Source organism: Manis javanica, chromosome 8 (assembly GCF_040802235.1).
Source record: "Manis javanica isolate MJ-LG chromosome 8, MJ_LKY, whole genome shotgun sequence".
Taxonomy (NCBI): domain Eukaryota; kingdom Metazoa; phylum Chordata; class Mammalia; order Pholidota; family Manidae; genus Manis; species Manis javanica.
In genome coordinates this window covers 11,966,706-11,990,609 of record NC_133163.1, presented here as the reverse complement: position 1 = coordinate 11,990,609, position 23,904 = coordinate 11,966,706, and the positions used below count along the sequence as shown (strand labels likewise).

The following is a 23,904-nucleotide window of genomic DNA, read 5'->3' as shown; positions in this document are numbered from 1 at the left end:
GTAACCCTCATCTCCTTCCTAGAGCTTCGTCTTCTCCCCCCGAGATGGTATCACCCCGGGTCTTCCCCGCCTCCGCCGTGCCCCTCCGGTTTCAAAATGGCGGCCACCATTGAGGAACTTCGGTTGGCTGATTGTCACGGCTGCCGCTGAGCGAGCACCAGCTTCTCTCGCTCTAGAACCTGGACTCGGCTAGGGTTTGGAAAGGGCAGTGGACGGCGTTGGGGGCGTACTGACGAGGCAAGTGAGGGCGGAGGAAAGGAGCGAGCCTTCGGACGGGGGAGGGGCGCGCTCGGCGCTCAGGGGGAGCCTGGCCCCAGCTCCCACCCAGCCTCCGCCGGGGGCGTGCTGCCGGACTTCGGGAGTGACTGCCCCGGTCGGTCCTGACAAGTTCTCCGAGCGGGAAGGAGAAGTGACTTCTTCCCGGGTCCCGCGCTCCCGGTGTGGTGGCAGTCCGTACGACGTACTCCCGTGCTCGCCTTCCCTCCTTTTTGCTGTTTCCGCTGCCCTTTCAGTCTCTTGGCGCTGGAGGAGCTGATCTGACGCCAGCCCTGGCTCCCTGGCCTCGTGACTGCTGTGTTCCCAGCCTCCTTGATCGCGGTCTTCCCATCGTTTGGGGGTAGAGACCACGAGGCCATGAAGCAGTGGGCACAAAGCAGGCGTCCTTTTATATCGACTCCAAAAACCTGTAAGATATCACTCTGCTTTATTAAAATAGTCTCGGCGCTCCGCGCCTCCCGCCCCCCAGCCCCTTTCGCCCTCGAGCGCCCACCATCACTCTGTTTTACTTGCTGTTCAGTGAATAGGAGGTCAGACTAGACAGCCCCGGCAAGTCTGACCTCCTGTGACCAGGCGAACCTAATTTACCAATTGGCCATCCCCTAGTTTTTTATCTTACAACCCCTTTTATCTTGTTAGGGAACCGCTGCTCTGCCTGAACTGACCAGGCAGGAACTTCTCGCACTCGGCTCGAGGGCCAACTCAGACTCCTTCGTTTGCTCTTGGATTTTGCATAGTTCCCCTTAGTTGTCATAAACATACAAGGTCATTATTGAGAGAACAATTGTGATAATGGAAATGCAGTACTATGGATCAGAATAACCGCCCTGAAGGGATTTACGGAATAGGTAGGGTTCAGTCCTTTGTTCAGTACATATTTATGTTGCATTGGGTGGTTATGCTTGGTATTGACGATGCAAATATGATGGCTTTTACTCTTAGCTTAGCTTATACATTCAACATCTATTCAACAAGTAGTATTCTGCCCAATTTGTGCTAGGTGAAAACTGCCTGAGGACACCAAAGAAGTTTTGTAAAGGAGAAAATGTTTGAACTGTGTCCTGAAGGGTCAAAAGGAATGTACTAGACTCGTGAGAGAGTCATTCTCCCATGCAGTACAGGGATGTGGAGACTTGAGAAGTTTCAGCATACTTAGGGAGAGTGGGAAAATAGGTGGCGCTTGAGCAGGCAGTGCAAGTGGTTGGTGAGGCAAGAGACAGGTTGATACCCAGCTAAGGAGTTTAGATTTTGCTCAATCAGTAGTTAGCAGGAAGCCAGTGCATACCTTACACCAGGAAGAGGCCAGGAGTAATGTGTCTTTTAGGATAGTCTCTCTGACAGTTGTATGAAGGACCGACCTGGAACAGGAAAACTAGATGAGAGGAAATTGCAGTCATTCAGGTAAGGTAATGAGAGCCTCCGTTGAGGTAGGATAGTAAAGGATGTTAGCCGGAAATGCCAAGTAGGATTCTGGTGGTGGTAGCCAATTTTGTGGACAGTGACTTCAGAGGAGTTTTTAGTTGATGAGACTAAACGGTTGGTGATACCATTAAAATCAAAACATGTACATACAAATAGAATGGTGCCAACCCACACTTCAGGAGCAGCAGAGCCCAATACTCTACAGTCCAAAGCATTGATTTTAGAGTCTAGACCCATGCTTTTACAGTAGGCACAGGTTATACGTCGCTGTTGAATGCTTGAAATTGTGGTTTGATTGAATTGAGATGTGCTGTGTATATAAAATGTACACGGGTTTTCAAAGACTTTATGAAAAAGCAAAATGTCTCAGTTTTAAAATAATTATGTGTTGAAGTAATATTTTGGATATGTTGGGTTAAATAAAATATGTTGAAATTAATTTCCCCTGTAAAGCTTTTCAGTGGGGCTATGAAAAATTCCCAGTTACATTTGCGGCTTGCCTTATGTTTTTGTTGGAGAGAGCTCCTGCCGTCCAGGCTAATGATAGAGGAGTTAGTGAGGAGGGCCTTCGGATGATGGCCAACGGAGATGTTAGCACAGTTTCCTGGCATCTTCTGTTGCCATTTAAGCATTCAGGTTTTTGTTTTTTGTGTTTTTCAAGCAGATGCCTTCAGAGACTTCTGAGCGAGGGATAATATGCGCAGGGATATTTCTGTACATTAACCTCGCAGGAATAATTAGGTTGAGATGAAGGGAGGAAAGGCTGGAGGCAGAGAAACCCAGTTGTAAAGTAATGAGGCCCTGCATCAAGGTGCTGGAAGAAGGAATGGAAAGGGAGCACCAGATGAGCAAGGCATTCTGAGGGGAAAATAAGAGTTGCTAGCAGACCATGCAAGAAGTAAAGGAAGGAATTGAACATGTAGTTTTAAACTTTGGCTACTTAGATAATGACTAACCAATTCATGTTGCAGTCATAAAGCATATTTGAGGCTAAAGGAATTGAGTCTCAAAATAGAAACAGCGAAGTTGAAAGGAGGAAGTGGTCTGCTAAATCTCCTTTTTTATCTCCACTTTCTATATCTTATCAATTATACATATCAGCTGATTTTCCTAAAATACAGAATTGCCTGTATCACGTCATCATCTTACTTGATAATGAATCTTAAAATATTTCTCTGTTGCCTGTAGAATTAGGTCCAAAGTTTCCAAGACCTTTATCTGGCCCTTTTCTATTCATTAGCCTTTTTTTTTTTTTTGCATTTTTGGCTACATGAAAGTGTGCCAGTCTAGTTTTATCACTGGTACTGTGTAAGTTTTTGTTTTGTGCCTTTGATCATGTTATTCCCGTTTTGAAATACTTTGAATAGTCATTGTGTCTCTCTGCCCAGGTTCTACCAATCCTTAACAAGTAATTTAATATCCCACCTCTTAGGATTCTCAGTAATAGAAGCCGATGTCAATTAAAAAATCTTATTTCCTAAAGTGCATATTTTCAGTCCCTGTTAATAACCAGTTTGGTACATTATTATTTATTTTTGTTTTTTATTATACCTATTTCTGTTATGTGAGCTTAAGATTCCTAAAATTATGACAAGTTTCTTTTTTTAAAAAGGACCATGTATTATACTTCTTGCTTCTGCTCAAGGTGTTCATCTTAAAGCAAGACACAGAAGTTAACCACCATGATTAAAAACAGAAGTAAATCATACCACATTCATGAGACTTACTTCTTTATTTTTCAGATATATAAAGAACTCTTCCGTTGAATTCATGGTGTTTCATCCTGTATACAACTGAGATATCAGTAAGTAATGAATGGCTAATGAAAGACACAACTTCAGTATGTTACAAGCAATTGTAAGAAAAATACCTTTTCATCCACTGAAACTGGTTCTGCAAAAAATTTTAACGTGAACTCATTCAATTCTATCTGCAAGATAGTTTGTATTTTCACTTTATTCTCTAAATAAAGTGGAAGTTAGGGTAGCTTTGAGTAGAAAAAGAGTTTTTATTAGGTCACTAATATAATTTTGGTGCAGGAAGCTTTTTAGCAGGCAGAATTCCTTAGATCCTTTCCAAAAGTGTACTTACGAACATTTTTTCATCAGTAAAGAATTAATATGTTTGTACATCTCATACCTTACAAATGGGAATATGCTAAGTCAATATATTTTAAAGTTTAACTTGTTTTGACAACTATTTATTGAACAACCACAGTGGGCAAGACATGTGCTAATACAGTGAGGATGCCAAAATGGATCAGCCTAGTCCTGCACTGGGAGAGCTCCCCAAACCAAGAGGAAGTGCATGTAAATAGGTAACTGTTAATGGTGTGATAAGGGCACTAAGCTCATTCAAAACTAGCCATGCTTCACTCACTTACGAAGCATTTATTGACCATCACTATGTGTTGGGCACGGTGGAGGCAGTGGAATATAACTGTGATCAAAATAGACAAGGTCATTTTTTCCAACAGAGTCCATATTCTAGTGTGTGGGTTAGGAGAGAAGGGGTCAGGCAGAGCAAGTAAATAAACAGCCAGTGTAGAAGCACTGAGTGTTTTGAGTGAAGTAGAATGGTGTCATCGCGTGTAATGGAGGTAGGGAAGGACTTCACGGTGGTCAGAAAACCATCTCTGAGAATAAATTTCATGCAGAGAAAATACACAGACTAGAGATCTTGGTGACTGGAGATGGAAGGGAATTTGAGAAATGTAATGGAGGTAAAAATGCAGTACTTACTGATGGATTTAATGTGGAAAACCAAGGGAAGGAATCAAGGATGATGCATCCAAGGCCAGATGATATTTACAGCTGTGGAACTGGATGAGATTACCTAAAAAGAATATCCTGCTTAAAAGCACTGCCACATTTAGAAGAACCAGTAAACAACAAAGGAGATTGAGGAGTGGCCGGTTAGATACAAGGAAAACCAGGAGAGGGTTGACACAGAAGCAGGGGGAGGAGGGTGTTTCAGGGAGGATGGAGCAGTTAATTTTATCAAATGCTGTTTCGATTTCTGGTAAGTTGAGGCCAGAGAAATGTCCATTGGCTTAAGTTGTATGGAGGTTTGTCAGTGACCTTGATGAACGCTCTTTCAGTGGTACAGTGGAGAAAGTTGCCGGATTTGGTAGTGTGAATGGGAAGTGAGAAAGGGGGGACACATTTGTGGACAAGTATTCTGAGAAATTTTGCTGTGAAGGGAAGCAGAGAAATGATGTGGTTGCAGGGCATTGTAGAATTAAGAGAGGCTTATTTTAAGTTGGGGGATTCTATAGTATTTTTGTATGCTAATAGGAATGGTCAATCAGTGATACATTGATGATGCAGAGAAAGGAGGGAATGAGTGAATAGGTTGAGTCCCGCAGAAGGGAAATGAGAATGGGACCCAGAGCACACCTGGGGAGTAGTCTTAGATGAGAACACGGCTCTGTATTCCGTACAATAGGAGACATAACAGTGTACATGCAAATAGGTTAATAGACATGGCATTGGAAAAATGAGGAGTTAATGCCTGATGACTTTTATTTTCTAATTGAAGAATGAGGTGAGATAATCAGCCAAGAATAGGGTGGAGGGAAGGACTGCATGATGCTTGAGCAGAAGAGATGTGAAATAATAGTCACAGAGATGCAGAGTCAGCTTACTAAGAGAAACAGGATTCATAGGTAGCACCTAGTTTCTGTTTAAGATCTTTGGCAATGAATTTAAAGAGTTGTATAGTTGTTTTTTTTCCTCTAGCAACATTCAGCTGATGGAATAGGCGAAGTCATTGATTGGGGTTTTGCCAGACTAGGACAGAGAAGGACTAGAGCAGCAAGATACTTGAGAGTGTTTGCAAAATAATCATGGTGGACCAAGGATTGGTAGTTAGGACATGAATGGAGACCAGAGGGGGTCATGAATAGATAAAACGTGGTCAGCGGATTAGAGATAGGATTTTTGCAGTGGGAATATTAGAGTAAGTAGGGTGGCAGTGAGAGAGGTGCTTGCAAGTGAAATTTTGACAGTGGCACAGCTAATTGGTAGTGATGAGGTCTAGGGTATGACCTGGTGATGGGTGGCTGAAGTGAAGTGAAAGTGAGTGGAGTTGAGAAAATCAAGAAACTGTGAGGTCAGGATTGCAGTTACTGAGAGGAAGACTGAATTAGCAACTAAAGTCCTTGAATGAGGTCAGATTAATAGATGCCAGCAACGAGCAGGAAATGGGGGCACTTATAGTGTGCTAGCTGGGTGGCATGAGCTTTAACAGGACTGGAGTACCTGAAGGAGGAAGGGGAAAACATGGGTTAGAAGCCCTAGTGAGGAGCAAGGAAGGCTGACTTCCTGCTTTTGAGGTACAGGGAACACAAGAGAAGAAAAGACTGTGGTAGAAACCATGTCGTTTGAGAAAAGCCAGGTTTCCTTGAAGATAAGCAGGTGAAGAGAACCTTCAAGCAAGAGGTTAGAGTTACAGATGAGTATAATCAGAGTTCCAGAGGGCAAGCTGGAAGGGTTTGGGAGGGAGAAGAGCTAGGAGACTGGGTCCAACTAGGAGAGAGACACAATAATAGGGGATAACGCAGCAGTCTTGGATCTTTGGCTGTGACTGAGGAGAACAAGGATGGGAGATGTGGTGGGATTGGCCTCCTGAAAATCTGTCATGAAAGATGGGCAGTTTGCCTTAGTCTGTGATATTACCTGGGGCAGATGGCCAGAGATCGTCAGGTATGCAGTGACCTTGTCTACTTGCCTAGTTAGACAGGGAATGCCAATCTATTTTAAGGAGCTAAGATATGAAGTGTTGCTGTGTAACCTTATTTTGCTAGTGAATTTTTTTTATTATATCTGTTTAATAGCACTCAGTTCTAAGTCCTAAACCCCAGTATATGTGTTCATGTTATATCTTCTTGAAATAATATGTAGTAGGCATCCCAAAAGAAAACCATCCAGTATATCTTGAGTACCTATTTTGCATTAAGTTCCTTTTAGGAATTGCAAGCATAAGATCCTACCCCTATTCTTTAGTTGCTCACATTCTAGTTTAAGGGTTCTTAACATTAACGCCTCTGAAAAGTATGTGAATTTCTGCGTATATATATATATATATATACATAATGAGCCTATTTGTTTTGTTTTTTTGAGGACTGGAGGGGAAAAGGAAGGATCTATACTTTTTTATCAGATTCTCAAGGATGACTGGTCTAACAGAGAAAGACATATAAATGAAGAATTGTACTGCGGTGTAATCACTGCCATCACAGAGCAAAATACAGGGGAGCAAATTCACCTTGATGATGGGTTCATTAACTCAGTATACATTTATTTATTGAGGAACTTAATAGTCTCTCTTCTAGGTAATTTTATACCTTATTTGAAATCTTCCAACATCTTTTTTATGTACATATTAATATTCATGTTCTACAGACTGGGATGCATAAGTGAAGAAAGGTTAGTTTGCCCAGAATCATGTAGGAGTAGATTCACATCTAGGACTGTGATTCTAAAGTCTACTACTTTTTATTCAGCCACACTGCAGAGCCCGTGAAAGACTCACTTGTAAACAAGAGTATGTAAGATCATGTTTGTACTTTCAAACCTTATGATGATGGAAATGTGTCCTTAAAATGTTTGCTTTACATGTTTATGGAATTTCTGCCCACTTGGAAATATTTAACTTTAGTTAATTTATCTATGATGTATGTTAGGTTCTACTTTTATGTTTAATTACATGTTTTTATCTCTTTTGAAAGAAACTTTGGATTGTTGTTATTGGACCAAAAATATGACATCCATTATCAAATTAACTACCCTCTCTGGGGTTCAAGAAGAGTCTGCTCTTTGTTATCTTCTACAAGTTGATGAGTTTAGGTTTTTGTTGGACTGTGGCTGGGATGAGCACTTTTCTATGGATATTATAGATTCCCTGAGGAAGTAAGTTACTTTTCATATTTCTAGACTTTTATTAAATTAGTTTCTCTTTTCTATACTGTCATACTGTTTTGATGTTTGTTTTTTTCCTCTAATTTATAGTAAAACATGTAATTTTACTTAGGCCCAAGAGTCAGATAGTGACCCTTATCACTTATAAAGTTTTGATTGCTTTATAAATTGTATTTATTGAAGTTCAGCAAAATCTTAAGTTAATTGTTACTTGACCAGTGAATCTCAGTAAAAATTTTTGCACCCTTATTTTAGGAAAGATTACGTTTATAAGAATTTGAAGAAAGGAATAACCTCCCATGTGAAAGTTGTGCAGTCAGATCACATTAGCTTACTATCTTTATCTTTTGATGCTAGACATTGAGAATTAGTACTCAGATTGATGACCATGAGTTATAAAAGGATACTTGTACATCAAAGAAAAATTCAGTTATGTTTGCAGTACTGAATGAATTATGGAAGCAACGAGAACTCAAACATTTTAAAAACTTAGAACTTGCAGCAAAAAAATTTTTTTCTAGTTCATTTCTTTTGTCAGAGCATGTGCTTCATTGATTGACATTTTACTATAATGAATGTGCTCTCAGTCCCCATGTTAAAAAGCTGAGGCAAAAACCCATAATAAATAAGTGGCTGTTTAAATATGCTGTCCTTAACAATTTCTGATATTCCAAGCTAAGTTCTAATACACAAGGTAGCCACATGAAATTAGCTTGTGTGATGTCTATTACTTTCTCTTCTTTTTAAAATGTATCTAGATATCATATAATTGCATGCAATGTATACCATCATTTTGATACATATGCAGGACAGAGGTAGTAATCATTGAATTCCTACATACCATAATTTTAGCTCTTAGTTTTGTTCTTTAACCCCAGCCTACTCTTCAATTCAGAAGACGCAGTGGAATCAGAATTGGCTAATTAATTTTGAGTATCCTGCCTTTAACCTTAAAAGCAAGGTCTGAGAAGTTGTCCTTCTGGTTGTGTTCTCGTAGGCACGTTCACCAGATAGATGCAGTACTGCTTTCTCACCCCGACCCTCTCCATCTGGGTGCCCTCCCGTATGCTGTTGGAAAGTTGGGTCTGAACTGTGCTATCTATGCAACCATCCCTGTTTATAAAATGGGACAGATGTTCATGTATGATCTTTATCAGGTAACTTAAGCAATTAAAGAAAACTTTTTATACTCCTGCAGTGATAATTTTTAACCTTTTATTTGTGTTACTCTTTTAGTCTCGACACAATACAGAAGATTTCACACTCTTTACATTAGATGATGTGGATGCAGCCTTTGATAAAATACAACAGTTAAAATTCTCTCAGATTGTGAACTTGAAAGGTAAAAAACGTTTCTAGTAGTAAACAATTGGATTGGTAGGGTTAAACCTACTGAAAAGTGCAAGGGGAATTTGTAGTAAAAATTTTAGGCACCATGGTCTGAAGAATAAAAAATTACTATTTTCTGATATGGAACTCTACACTTCCACCAAGTCGTTTAGATATGAAAATATGCCAGTCTAAATATTAATACTAATAAAAATGTTAATAGTTCAGGCCTTGTCACATTTCACTTGGGGAAGACTTATTCATATTGTTCACTGTCTAATGCACTAAGGTAGTGTGGCCAGACCCTCCTAGGAGTGCAGTTAGGGTGAGGAGATGAAGAGGCCCAGATGACTAAGTGTAGTGGATGAGGGGCTGGGGGAAATGAAGTGCTTTGGCAATGTAATAGAAACTGAATTCTGGAATAGGACAGTAAAAAGTTTATTATTTAATTAGGTCTGGAAGGCATATATTAAGCATATATTTATCAAGTATAGAGAGATTTGGATTAATGGTTTCACAAATATGAACCTTTGAACTAAAAAAATGGGGCAACAATGGACTCTGAAGATGTAGCCAGAAATTAACAGTGGTTTCAAACAGTTTTGCTTGTTCTTAATTTTTCTATAGATAAATTTTTTTACTATAATGCAGTTTGAAATGTTCTGTCAGTTTAGAGGTTAGCCAGAATGGAGACACTGGATAGTTGTGTATATGGTATAAATATTAAAATTTATTATTTCACAGTAAGTAATAGTGTCCAATCTGTATATATTTCTGTTTATAATCACAAATATATCTGTGATAATTTATAATAAAGTGACGGGAGTGTTTCGTCTTTACCGAGGGAATGGAATAAATAGCTGGGGAACAGGAGAGTGAGACTTGTATTTTCACTGTGTGACTTTTTTTTTTTTTGTCTTGGTAAGTGTACCTTAGTTTAATTTTTTTTTCTTATATATATTTTTATTTTTTTGAAGAACATTATGTTTACTAGGCTCTCCCCTACCCCAAGTCCCCCCCACAAACCCCATTACAGTCATCACTGTGTCTTTTTATTTTTGAATTTTGTGTCATTGCAACTGTTATCTTACAAATAAATAACCTTTCTTTAGGGTTGTAAAAAAAAATCTGAGTGTTGTCATTATCTTGTTAATATAGGTAAAGGACATGGCTTGTCTATCACACCTCTGCCAGCTGGTCATATGATAGGTGGAACAATATGGAAAATAGTCAAGGATGGAGAAGAAGAGATTGTTTATGCAGTTGACTTTAACCACAAGAGGGAGATGTAGGTACAGCAAGACAAAAGTTAATCAAAATGTTCTTTCTTTCTTTAGAGGGAAAATTAGAAACAGTTATTTTTTTAACCACAAATGTGGAGCAATTTAAAAACATCAAATAGTGAATGTTTTCAAAATTGCATAATTATTTGTGTTGTTAGGGAAAAGTTTGACTCAGGTGATAAAAGATATTTACAAATTTACTTGTAAATATCCACTCTATAAAACCAATACCTCCCTGAAGATGTTGTAAAGGGAATCATTTTTGTACATCAAGTTATATTTTATATGCTTTTGACCTGCTATTTCAAGAAACTTTGTGGGTGGATTTTTATTCTTTTGTGTCTTTCTACTTTTGAATTTTGTGGCACAGTCAGGAATTACAGTGTAACATAACTATATTTAAAATCAGACACCCTTTAAAAGGGGACACAGTAACTATAATTTTAAATACTTTATTTTGTACTCACAGCATTACTGTAAAATCATGGTGTTTAATCTCACATAGACTTTGATAATTCTGTATGTTAAGTTCATAGCTGTGTTTTATTAGATAAAAGTAGCCTCAAGATCTATTGTGTCTTACATTAAAAAATATTTAAGACTAATAAATTGAATTTTATACTAAGCTCTTATACTAACAGATTAATTGTACACTAGCCTTTTACACTAACAGGTTAATGAAGAAAGGATGGATATTTGAGTAGACGGTATTTAAGTAAATTCAAACATTTTGGGAAGAATGTCAGTTTGTGTCTTTTTTACCGCATAACAAATTTTGGATGAATTGAGAATTAAATAGAAAACAAAACATTATTGGTGAATCCAGACTCTTGGCTTGGAAAAGACCATAAGCTTAAGGCAATGGACCAAGTTACAAATGGAAACTTTGATAGATTTCCTTAGAGAAGGGTTCACAATCACTGAAATGATAGATTGAAACACCAGTAAAACTAAGGGAAGGTATTTGTAGCAAGTTAACCAGAGACCAGGTATTAATCAAAAAGACACTTGTTGCAAAATGGACCAAAGTTACAAAGTCAAAAAAGAGAAAATTTAAATGATAATGATTTTTTAAATTAAATACTATTAAAATTATTTTTAAATGGTAGTATTCTTCTGGAAATATTTAGTGAGTTAGTAAGTTGGGTGGAATCTTTTTGGAAAGGGGAGATCTTTCTGTTAAACCTTTCTGGAGAGCCGTTTAGCAATATTGTAATATTACAGTAAATACATTTCTAGGAATGTGATCTAAGAAACAATCAGAAATGCACTTGAAGCTTTTTGCAAAAATGTTCTTGAGAGGATTTTTTTTATAATGGCAAAAAAAGTAAATATCAATAAAGGTAATAAATATAGTACAGACACAATAGAAAGCTGTTACATTTGTTAAAAATTAGATTTAGAAAACAATTTTAATGTCATGGGGAAAACTAGGAAATAGAACTGAGTATGTAGGCATACTCTTTGTAAAATACATAACCAGATATATGCATGGAAAAATTTATATGCTTAGGGTGTACAACAAAATATATCATTTTCTCTGAGTGATGGTATTCTGGGAGATCTTTTCTTTCATTCTTTCTGAATTTGCTAGATTTTATCAATGATCAACAGGAAAAAACCCTTATATTTTAGGTGAGATAAGCTATTATTTATTTGAAGTGATATTAAATATTCTTCTTCAACTTTGTTATAGTCACTTAAATGGATGTTCCCTGGAAATGCTAAGCCGACCCTCCCTACTTATCACAGATTCATTTAATGCTACATATGTGCAGCCGAGGAGAAAACAGAGAGATGAGCAACTTCTGAGTATGTATTATATAATATCCTGATTAAAGAGCTGTGCAAGTGCATGGTAGTAGGAATTACTGTTTCTTCTGTTTCGTTTAACACTTTTCTTGTCCTAAGTGATTGGCTAACTAGTATTTTTGAAAAAATATTACGTAGCCGTATAAATATTTTGTACAAAAAAATGCTTTAGTTGGTTTGAATTTAGCTTTTGTGGGATAGATATAAAGATTGGCTTCTCCCTGCCACTCAGCACATAGCTAGGTCTCCCTGGCTCCTACTGGTGTATGTCTAGGGGACACCAAAATATATAAAGAGCTCTTATAAATCTAATAGAAAAACATTTATGTTCTAAAAGAAAAATGAGCATAGGAGATAAATGAAGGTACAAATAGGCCCCTGGTTTTACATTCTAATCTTGTAGTCTTGGCTCAGAAGAGGTGCCCTTGGGGTATCCCTGGGGTTTCTGCTTTGGCTTGAGCTGCTTTACTTTGTATTCTTTTTTTTATAAGCTACATGGGATTTCAACAGGGAAAATTGGATTCTACTTTTAAACATCTTTAAAACCACTGCCTTCATCTATCTGCTTAAAAAATACAACTCTTGTGCTGTTACACTACCTTTAAGGTTCTCAGTTCTTGTTTTTGTTAAAGTTTGGTTTTACTAAATATTTCCAAGCAGATTTTCATCTAGAGCATGGAAATCTATTTATAAAGATACCTTTGTTGGAAGAAGGAATATAATCTATATTTTATTTTACAGGCATGCATACATACAAAATTCATGTGTATGAATATAATGTACAGATGTGTGTGTGTGTCCCATAATGTGGGAATTATTTATTTTAAAGTTCACTGGGGTGGACAGGTGAGATCAGAGTGACCTGCAAACCTCAGGCTAGTTGAATTTGGCATGCTCACCCAATTTTCCCAATGTACTGTACAGATACCATTTTCTATGTATACTGTGGGTGAAAAAGGTTGAAAATCATAGATTTATAATTTTTCAATGAAAAAAATTGAGTTAATGGCATTATTTTTGCATCTTGTGGGGATATATTCATAGCATAAAGAGTAGTTGTAATAACCTGAGTCAAATTTTTTTATTTTGTACTTGGCCTAGTAATTGCTTATGTATAAGTTAAAGTCTATAGTAAAAACATGAAGATAAAATTACCTTTAATTTTGTAACAAAGTATTGTAATGTTGTATAGAGATTTTAAATTCCTGTTTTCTAGCAAATGTCCTGGAAACACTTCGAGGTGATGGAAATGTACTAATAGCAGTGGACACTGCAGGCAGAGTTTTGGAACTTGCTCAACTCCTTGATCAAATTTGGAGAACTAAAGATGCGGGATTGGGTGTTTACTCATTGGCACTCCTAAATAATGTCAGTTATAATGTGGTGGAGTTTTCTAAGTCCCAGGTTTGTTTTTATATTATCATTTGTAATAAAGAAGTTTGCTACAAAGATTAGGCTTTCGGAAAACAAGGTCTTAATTGCTCTTTGTATTTATTTTCCTGTTGAAGAGGTTGATGGTTATAATGCAAATAATAACAATAATAATAAAGATAAAAGCTAACCACTTACTGTTCTGTATGTTTACATGCATTCATCAAATCCTTATATACTCTATGAAGTAGTTCTGTTCTGTCCCCATTTTATAGATTAGGCAAATTGTTTCTCAAATGCTCAGCATCACAGTCTGTAAAGTGGGGACAAAAGTAGAACCTACCTCATGGGATATAAATGGTACAATTCATTTTTCTCTTCCTTTAAAGCTCTTTTTCCTTGAAAAAGCAACCTCTGAGGTAACATTCATTTAGAACTTAGACGCTGCCTTCTCAATAAGATTTAAGGTGACTTAGAACTGAAACATTATGCAGAATGAGATGAGCATTGGGATGGGAGGATCTAGTGGGAAACAGAAACAGAAAATAAGCTGCTTGTCAAAATGGTACAAATTTAAGCAACTACTGGTAGGAAAAAGACTTAAAGCAAGATAAAACTTCAACTCCTTGACTATTGTAGAATACATTGAAGTTACAAAACAGTATTTTCTAATTGTTGTCACCTTCCCCCCCATATTAGGTAGAATGGATGAGTGATAAATTGATGAGATGTTTTGAAGACAAAAGAAATAATCCATTTCAGTTTCGCCATCTCTCTCTCTGTCACGGTCTTTCTGACTTGGCTCGAGTGCCTAGCCCTAAAGTCGTGCTTGCCAGCCAGCCTGACTTGGAATGTGGATTTTCAAGGGATCTCTTTATTCAGTGGTGTCAGGACCCTAAAAACTCAATCATTCTAACTTACAGAACTACTCCTGGGACTTTAGCGCGTTTCTTAATTGATAATCCTTCTGAAAAAATTACAGAAATAGAGGTAAGTGTTTGTAGGTGAACTTTATCATAAAACTGTTTGGGGGATACATTATGCATGATGTTTATAAAAACTGGTGACCAAAAATAAAACAAGATCGCTATCAGAATAACAGTAGAGAGACTTTAACAGCACAAATTGCAGACTTCCTTAAACTGGAAATTCTCATTCTGGAGCTGAAACCCTTCCATGATACCCAGAAGAGGTAGGTTTGTGAGTGTGAGTGTGTGTGTGTGTGTGTGTGTGTGTGTGTGTGTGTGTGTGTGTGTCACACAAACTCTCAATCTCTCTGAAAGGTTCACATTTTTCCTTGCCCTTTGAAGTAGGTATTCCTTTGCTTCTTTTTTCTCTTCCACATTTCATGGACTTTGGGTGAGGTACGTGTCCTTTTTCTGTATTACAGCTTTCAAGCCATTTGTTTTCCCTCTGTAGTTCATGCCATCAGACTTGACAATACAGCAACCTCTCCTTATTTCTGACATTTACTGATTCTTGTTGACTTTAGATGCTTGTTCATCGTCTTTCTGTATACTCATACTCAGGGCTGCTTCCTTGATGACTTTAGCATCCATGTATATGATCTGTCCAATTCCTTGGCTCCCTTAGTTCCTTATTTCTTAATGATCTTTTCCTTTACTCCACCTTAGCCATCCCTTCCCATGATAATGCTGTCCACTCCTGTGGTCATACTTAACCACAATCTCCAAATCTCTGGATGTAATACAGTGGTAGGAAGGAAAATATCTTAGGGTTGATTATTCTAGAAATCTGTCTCTGAGTATAGCCATTACTTTTAGATGTCTTAAATATAAAATGGATATATCTTAAAAAATGGAGAGCAAAATTTATTAATGCAACAAGCATAAACTAAATCAAGGGGTAAATGTGTTAAAATTTATTTGTAGGTAGGAATCTGTTTAAGTTGCTAACACAGGAACATAATGACACTTTTCTAAATGGAATTTACTTTCAAGTTAGCTATGAGGCATGTGTGGGATGCCAGAAAAAAACATGTAAATCACTAATTTATTTTATATAGTAGAATCACTTGATTTTGGTTTAATTTTGTTCTTGTTGTTACTTCTTATTTTGAAATAATTTTGAAGTAAAAATAGGATACCCAGATTCCCAAGTTGTTAACATTTCACTGGATTTGCCTTATCACTTCTCTATGTACACACAACCACAATATTAGATATTTTTTCTCAACTCTTTGGAAGGAGGCTGCAGATATTCCATCATTACTTCTAAACACAGCAAGCAGTGTTTGTTACCTGAAGACAAGGACACTCCTGGAAACCATGGTACATCTATTGACATATGGAAATAAGCACCGATACTAGACTACCATTTCATCCACTCACCCCCATTCAACTTTTGCTGGTTGCCCCAACCGCCTCTGATTTCCCTTTCATGTTTTGTTTGGGATCCCATCCAGGATTACACATTGCATTTAGTTGTCATGACTGTTGACATTTTTTAGAGAATGAATGTTGGATATTTTTTTTCCTAGTCACAGGCAAATAGCCATATGATTTTTTTTTTTCAAAGAAATGGGACCAAATTTTCCACATAGTTTGAACAGTGTAAGTAGATACACATTCACCTTACATAGTACTTGATATATCATAGAGATTCAAGTATTTTTGAATAAATGAATACTTTTTAGTGTTTTTATAATACACTGCACATATGTGCTGTGATTATTTAATCAAGTGGTTCTCAACAGTATCATGTGAGGGCCCCTGGGGAAGTCCCTAAGACCCTTTCAGGCAGTCTACAAGGTCAAAACTATTTTTCGTAATAATAATAGGATGTTATTTGCTTTTTCACCATGCCTAATTTGTATTGCTGAGTGAAAGCAATGGTGGGTAAAGTGCCGGTGCCTTAGCATAAATCAACAGTGGCCCCACATTGTCCTAGTAGTCACTGCATTTTCATCACCATGCACTTGTAGTTCCAAAAATGTCAATTTCACTTAAGAATGTTCTTGTTGAAGCAGTGGAAGTAATTAATTTCGTTAAATCTTACAAGTAAAATGTTTTTTAAATAGTCTGGGTGGCAAGATGGGAAATATGCATAAACCTCTTGGTGTTGTATACTGACGTATGTTTGTCTCAAAGGAAACCACTTGTATAATTGAGTTGTGTGTTAAACTAGCCACTTTTTTTCCTTAGAATACCACCTTTACTTGAAATAATGACATAGTTATTCTAACCTGAATATTTTGCAGATGTTTTCTCAAAAGTGAATAAATTGAACTTGTCATTCTAAGAAAACAATTCATAGCATTTGTTACTTAAATCTGATAAAATTCAGATTTTCAAGTGAAAATTAGCATTTTGGAAAATTTATACCCATCACTATCAGATTGACAACTTAAGACTTTGCTGATGGGATTGATGGTGATATTTGTAAATGTGATTATTTAAATATTGTCAACATTTGTAAGATCTGTATAACTTGGTGAACCAATACTTCCAAATGACCAATGCATGTAGTTATGAAATAATGCACAAATAAAACATCCATTCAAAGTATAAGATAAATCAATAAATTTAATAAGAGTACAAAAAGTTACTGGTATGGTTTCAGATTCCATGTTACAACTAACCTTTAAGAAACACTACTTTTTGAGTTGTAATTCAATATTAAGAAAGAATATTCATGAAAAGCCTATTTAAATATTTTTCCCTTTTCCATCTGTACATTTATTTGTATGAGGCTGGAGTCTCTTCATGTACTTTAACCAAAGCAGCATCTTGCAAGAGATTGAAAGCAGAAGCAGGTGTGAGAATCCAACTGTCATATTGAGCTATAGGCATTATAGAGACTTGCAAAATATAAAGTAATGCCATAATTCCTGCTAATTTTTTTTTCCACTTTGGAGAAAATACAACTATCTTTTATAAAAAAATGCTAATGTTACCATGTAATCATTTTATTTTTTAATGAACAGATAAATATTCTAAAAATTTCTCACTTCTAATTTCTGATATGGTAAATAGTAATACCTGTAACCTACAAAAAGAAAACAGTGTTCTCAGTAATTTTGAGTCTAAGGCAGTCCTGAGATCAAAAAGTTTGAGACTTTCTGATTTCATTATTCTATGTTAATCGATTTAAAATTGTATCCACCTTTTTACTGTTACAAAAGTTGCTGCAATGTCCTTCCTGCCCCCTCATATTTGTGTAATCATTGCAGAAGGATAAATCCCTAGAAGTAGAAATGCTGTGTCAAATGACAAGCACATTTTCATGTTTGGATGTTGACAAAATTGCCTTCTAACATAGTGCTAATTTTCTTTTAGATAGTGGTTGAAGGTATCCTTTCTCCATATAGTAATTAGCATTGCCAATCTCAGATTAAAAAATAGTATGGCATTAAAAATTTTTGCCTTGTTCAAAAATTACTAGTGAAGCTAGACATCTTTTGATAGCTGTTGTTACTGTTTTCGGTTTTGTCAATTGCTTAAATGTTTATTTTCTTTTTGATTTGTTGATTTTTTTCTTTACTTGTTTGAAAGAGCACTTAGGAAAAAGTAGCTACTGATAATCACATAGTACTACAAATCACTCTCTCCATTTCTCTTAATTTATGAGATTTAAAATGTCAAAGAGTTTTTTTTTTATGTTGCCATGTTGATCCATCTTTCCTTTATGACTTCTGAGTTTTACATCATGTGTAGACCTCACTACAAATCATCTGTATTTTGTTTTCCTGTTTGGTGATTTTTAACCAGTTTGATTTAAATTAAACTTATCCCAGATATGTGACAGCTCAATTTTAGTACTAATCTAAATAGGATCTGTAACTGCATATAATGGAAATGAATAATTTCAGAGGAAAATTTAAAGATGATGAATTAGTTTAGAGATGTGGCATATCTCACACCCCATTGCTGTAACCAAAAAAAAAATTTATATAATATTTTCTTTCGTCTGTTATTTTTCTTTAGTTAAGGAAGCGTGTGAAGCTTGAAGGGAAAGAACTTGAAGAATACTTGGAAAAAGAGAAACTAAAAAAAGAAGCTGCTAAAAAACTTGAGCAGTCAAAAGAGTGAGTTATTTTCAGACATATGAGAAGTTTATATATGTAATTTGAAAAAAACTTTCTAAGACAAAAATGTTGAAATGAAAATGCTTGAGTTTTCTTTTAACTTCATTGCTTTTGTTAGCATCTTTCAAATGGTGCTAGAATGCCAAATTCTTTCAGTCCTAATATTAATATATATTTATTAACTGACAGTTAATGCTGTGTTTTATAAAATATCAATCTAGTAATACTGATTACTATATTACTGTTGAATCAGTTCAGTTAATTTTATAAGCATTAAAAATCTTTTTGGGTCTTTATGACCTTAATCTATTCCAAAATCCTCTTAGGGCAGATATAGATTCCAGTGATGAGAGTGACGTTGAAGAAGATATTGACCAGCCATCGGCTCATAAAACTAAGCATGACCTGATGATGAAAGGTGAAGGGAGTCGTAAAGGGAGTTTCTTCAAACAGGCTAAAAAGTCCTATCCTATGTTTCCTGCCCCAGAAGAAAGAATCAAATGGGATGAATATGGAGAAATTATCAAGTATGTGAGCAAACCAAGCTTTCTTTTCTTACAGCTTAGCCTATGTGTTTTGTGTATAACTAACTGTATTGTTTGAGCTCAGTAAACTTGCCCTTTCTGGGTATCATGTACTTTGTCAGTTTATCAATTCCTCAGCTTGATAGATAGAGGAGACCTGTAGTTTGAAACTTAAAAATAGAAAGGTTGAGGAACAGCTAGAGAACTAACATTTTAGGAAAACTGGTACTTTTATTACTTAAGTATGTGAAACGTTTAAGAAGATGATCAAGACTTTTTTCCCCACTTAAAAAGAGAAGTAAGAGACATGCATTGAAGAAAGGCACAGGATAGGAAGAATTTTTGATGGATGGTGATTGTGTTAAGTTCGGGAAATAGGTTATACCACAAACAGTGTTGCATACATGTTTTAGTTACAGGAGAAGTATGAGATAGCTTGAGGGGAACTGGAAAATCTACGAACTCTGTACTCACTATTGGAAAAACGACTGATAGCTCATGTTCTAATCACAAATTCGTAAACATTACTAGCCTACGTAAAGATCCTTCAGCGTTCCTGTTGCTTTCTGGGTGAATGTCAAATGTCTTAGCACAGTCTAAGCACATGATGTCCTTCATGATCTGGTTTTCTCTACTTTTCTGGTCCATTTCTTTGTATTTCTGTAATGGCAGTATGCGTTCTCCACTCTTGGTGGTACCAGCGTTCTCAGTTTCCTTCTGTTCAGCTTTTTCATGTCATGCCCTTATATGTGTTTTCCCTTCCAGTTTCCAGGTTGTTGAATCTGGCCTCACAAACTACCAGAAACTTCCCTGTTTCTTTCTTGCCTCCCCAACGCTTAGGTCCTTCTCTTGTACTGTCTGTGTACTTCCAAAATGCAGTCTTGAGCTTATAGTGGACTTAGGTCATTCTTGGACTTAATTAGGAAAATCCCACTGTCTACTTGGCCTTCTAGAAGAGAGGAAAAGTAACAATCTGAATAGCACTGGTCAGTTTGTTTACGATTCTACTTAGTTAGTGGCCAATGTGTTTAGCACAGGGACAGTGTTTTTTAGCTTCAATTTCCTTGTCTGAAAAAATGGGAAGAAGAATTAAACTTGGTAGTGTTTTTAAGCCACTGAGCATAGAACCTGACTCATGGTAAATGTACTTAAAAGTGGCTGCCACTGCTACTGCTATAATGACATAGGAGATACTGGATTCCAGGGGCTGAGAAGCTGCTGCAGCAATCACGGTTTTGGGTAACAAAGGCCTGGATTTTCAGGAGTGTGGATTTGGGGCTGAGGCCTAGACAATTATAGGAGGTTAGAACTTTTTGTTTTTTATTAAAGTATCATTGATGCACAGTCTTATGATGGTTTCATATACACTACACAACACAGTGGTTCAGCATTCACCCATATTATCAAGGCCTTACCCCCTCCATTGCAGTCACTGTCTAGCAACGTAGTGTAATGTTATAGAGTCATGAATTGTATTCTCTGTGCTGTACTATAATCCCAGTGACCTACCTATGTTGTGATTGCGAAGTATAGTGCCCCTTAATCCCCTTCTCCCTCCCCACCTACCCTCCCTGACCCCTCCTGTTTGGTAACCACTAGTCCCTTCTCTGTGTCTGTGAGTCTACTGCTGTTTTGTTCCTTCTGTTTTGCTTTTTTTTAATACTCCACAAATGAGAGAAATCATTTAGTATTTGTCCTTCTCCACCTGGCTTATTTCACTGAGCTTAATACCCTCTGGATCAATGCATATTGCTGTAAATGGCAGGATTTCTTTTCTTTTTATGGCTGAATAATATTCCATTCTGTATATGTACCACATCTGATTAGAGCATTTTTAAAAGTTTGTTTTTTAATTTAACATACAACTCTCTCTGATTGAGAGTAAAAATGGGAAGATAGTTGTGTTCACTTTGTTGAAATATAGATGAAGGCTTTTGAGGGAGCTAATAATTTTGTATCTCAGTCTTCTTGGTAATGTGCAGAGGGAGAGTCATCTGCTTTCTTTGGGCAGGGATGGAGTAATTGGGGATCTTAGGGAAATCAGAGGCCTTGAGATTTATAAGAACTGAAAATTGGCAAGGGAAAGCATAGAAATTCAGAAAAAGAGTTATTGAAGCAAGTGCAGGGCCAGGTTGTATTAGTACTTTTGATAGCTACTAAAATCTAATGATCTGTTTAAGGCCTTCTCACTAGACTACATGGTGTGTTTTAAAGAGCATCCTTTAATAGTCATGAAGAACATAATATGTGCAGTAAGCTGATGACTGATATTACGAAACTGCACTGACTTTGGATTGAATGTATATTTAAGTCTTGAGATACATGAGGAGTCCAGAACTATGCCATCTACCTATTGTATGTGTTACATGATATTGGCTTTTTTGTTATTACTTCTAATTGGAGACTTACTATTTAGACCAGAGGATTTCTTAGTGCCAGAACTTCAAGCTACTGAAGAAGAAAAAAGTAAATTAGAATCTGGCTTGACAAATGGAGATGAACCGATGGATCAGGATTTATCTGATGTTCCTACAAAGTGTATATCTGCCACAGAGTCTATTGAAATAAAGTAAGTACTTTCATTACATTTTGAAAATAGATTACAAGATAAAATTTCAAGCACTTGAACTATATAATTTATATTGTTTCAAACATGAATTTCTGAATATCCTTTAGTAAGTGTGCTTTTAAAATTTGTGAAGATTTGTAAAGTAGGGTGATATTTTCTGTTTATTAGTGATATTTGAATGCCAAAGTAATTGATTTAGTAGTGAGGAGGGGGTTAAACATTAAATTGTACATATATGTGAAGAAACATTCTATCTGGTCTTTTTAGTAGTCTAGTCACAGGTGAACTTGTGCAGTTCACAAGTATAATTTTTCCAAGTGGTTGTTTCATAAAATACATCCCTTGACTTCAACATCTCTAGTGCCTTAACATCTTAATGCTATTGTGATCTGAAGTAATTGTGAAACCATTTTTTCCTTATCTTAGTACAGTTAATAAATAATTATTTTGGAATTTTTTTAAGTCATTAGAGAGCAAAGTGGTTTCTTTGTCCAGTGATATCATTTAGTATATATTCTTGAGCCTAATGTCTAAGTAATGCATATTAACATTATCACAAAATTCTCTCCAGTATAGCTGCATCATTTTGTATTTTCACTAGCAGGGCAGGAGGTTTCTTCATCCCTGTTTCCTCATAACATTTGGCATTATCTGACTCTATAATGATGTTTTCCAGTCTAATAGGTGTAAGTCTGCTTAAATTCGATTCTCTCTTCAAATGCTTGTTTTCTTTGTTTTCCTTTGTGTATTTTTCTTTAGGGCTTGCTCCCCTTTTGTTACTGGTTTGTAGGAGTTCATTGCATATTCTGGATATTATCCCTGGTTGGTTTTAGACAGTGCAAATGTTCCTTCTCTTTCTGTTTTGTTTGTAAGAGTTATCCCTGGTCTACTTCATTTTAATAAATCTTTAATTTTGAATGTAATGAAATTAGAAAATATTTACCACTATGGTCTTTGAGGTTTTTAAATCCTCCCTGTCCCTGGTCACAAAGATAAGTCTTATATGTTATTCTGTTAAATTTAGACCCTTGCATATCTCTCTTATGGCTTTTCCTTACCTGCTAAGATGTATGGCATTAGGTCAGGGTCCAATTTTATTTTTCTTTAGGTAGTGAGCCATTTTTTCTAATAATATCTATTAAATAATCCATCATCTCTGTCCCCGAAATAACATACTAACAGTGTAACATGTGTATTCCTCAAATCCTCATTTTATGTATGGTACACATTTCTTTCCTGATGATAAAAGCCATTATAAGCTTAGTTGTAGAATTAATTTACCAGAAAAGTAAGCTTGAATAATCATGTGTAATTACAGAGCTAGGGTTACTTACATAGACTATGAAGGACGCTCTGATGGGGATTCCATTAAAAAGATCATTAATCAGATGAAGCCACGACAGTTGATTATTGTCCATGGACCACCGGAGGCCAGTCAGGATCTTGCAGAGTGCTGCCGTGCATTTGGTGGGAAAGATATTAAAGTGTATATGCCAAAGCTGCATGAGACAGTCGATGCCACTAGTGAGACTCACATCTACCAGGTAAGTATGCTGGCATCTGGGACATGAAATAAGTGCTTTCTGTTGCAGGTTAGGACAGATGCATTAGGAATACAGGGGTGAGTAAGGCAGACATGGTCCCTCGCCTTATGAGATAAGCAGATCTTGGCAAAACTGGATAGCTACATGTAAGAGCATGAAACTGGATCACTGTCTAACCCCATACACAAAAGTAAATTCAAAATGGATCAAAGACCTGAATGTAAGTTATGAAACCATAAAACTCTTAGAAAAAAGCATAGGCAAAAATCTCTTGGACATAAACATGAGCGACTTCTTCATGAACATATCTCCCTGGGCAAGGGAAACAAAAGCAAAAATTAACAAGTGGGACTACATCAAGCTGAAAAGCTTCTGTACAGCAAAGGACACCATCAATAGAACAAAAAGGCATCCTACAATATGGAAGAATATTTGATAAATGACAGATCTGATAAAGGGTTGATATCCAAAATATATAAAGAGCTCACACACCTCAACAAACAAAAAGCAAATAATCCAATTAAAAAATGGGCAGAGGATATGAAGAGACAGTTCTCCAAAGAAGAAATTCAGATGGCCAATAGGCACATGAAAAGATGCTCCACATCACTAATCATCAGGGAAATGCAAATTAAAACCACAATGAGATATCACCTCACACCAGAAAGGATGGCCACCATCCAAAAGACAAACAACAACAAATGTTGGTGAGGTTGTGGAGAAAGGGGAACCCTCCTACACTGCTGGTGGGAATGTAAACTAGTTCAACCATTGTGGAAAGCAGCATAGAGATTCCTCAAAAAGCT

At 36.5% G+C, this 23,904-nt stretch overlaps 1 protein-coding gene across 2 annotated transcripts in view; it reads left to right on the top strand.

The window, feature by feature from the left end:
• Positions 1-65: 65 nt before the first annotated feature.
• The window catches only part of CPSF2 (cleavage and polyadenylation specific factor 2), a 30,725-nt gene continuing 6,886 nt past the window's right edge, over positions 66-23,904 (top strand). The window contains exons 1-13 of one of the 2 annotated variants that reach the window (XM_073241950.1): positions 66-237; positions 3,441-3,502; positions 7,430-7,610; positions 8,617-8,776; positions 8,856-8,961; positions 10,107-10,236; positions 11,928-12,043; positions 13,260-13,447; positions 14,114-14,404; positions 18,361-18,461; positions 18,788-18,988; positions 21,402-21,554; positions 22,873-23,098. In XM_073241950.1, the coding sequence (XP_073098051.1) occupies positions 7,462-7,610; positions 8,617-8,776; positions 8,856-8,961; positions 10,107-10,236; positions 11,928-12,043; positions 13,260-13,447; positions 14,114-14,404; positions 18,361-18,461; positions 18,788-18,988; positions 21,402-21,554; positions 22,873-23,098 (1,821 nt within the window). In that variant the 5' untranslated portion in view covers positions 66-237; positions 3,441-3,502; positions 7,430-7,461. Of the gene's footprint in view, positions 238-550; positions 686-3,440; positions 3,503-7,429; positions 7,611-8,616; positions 8,777-8,855; positions 8,962-10,106; positions 10,237-11,927; positions 12,044-13,259; positions 13,448-14,113; positions 14,405-18,360; positions 18,462-18,787; positions 18,989-21,401; positions 21,555-22,872; positions 23,099-23,904 lie in introns of those variants that run through there. The other variant, XM_073241951.1, reaches the window with a different exon arrangement.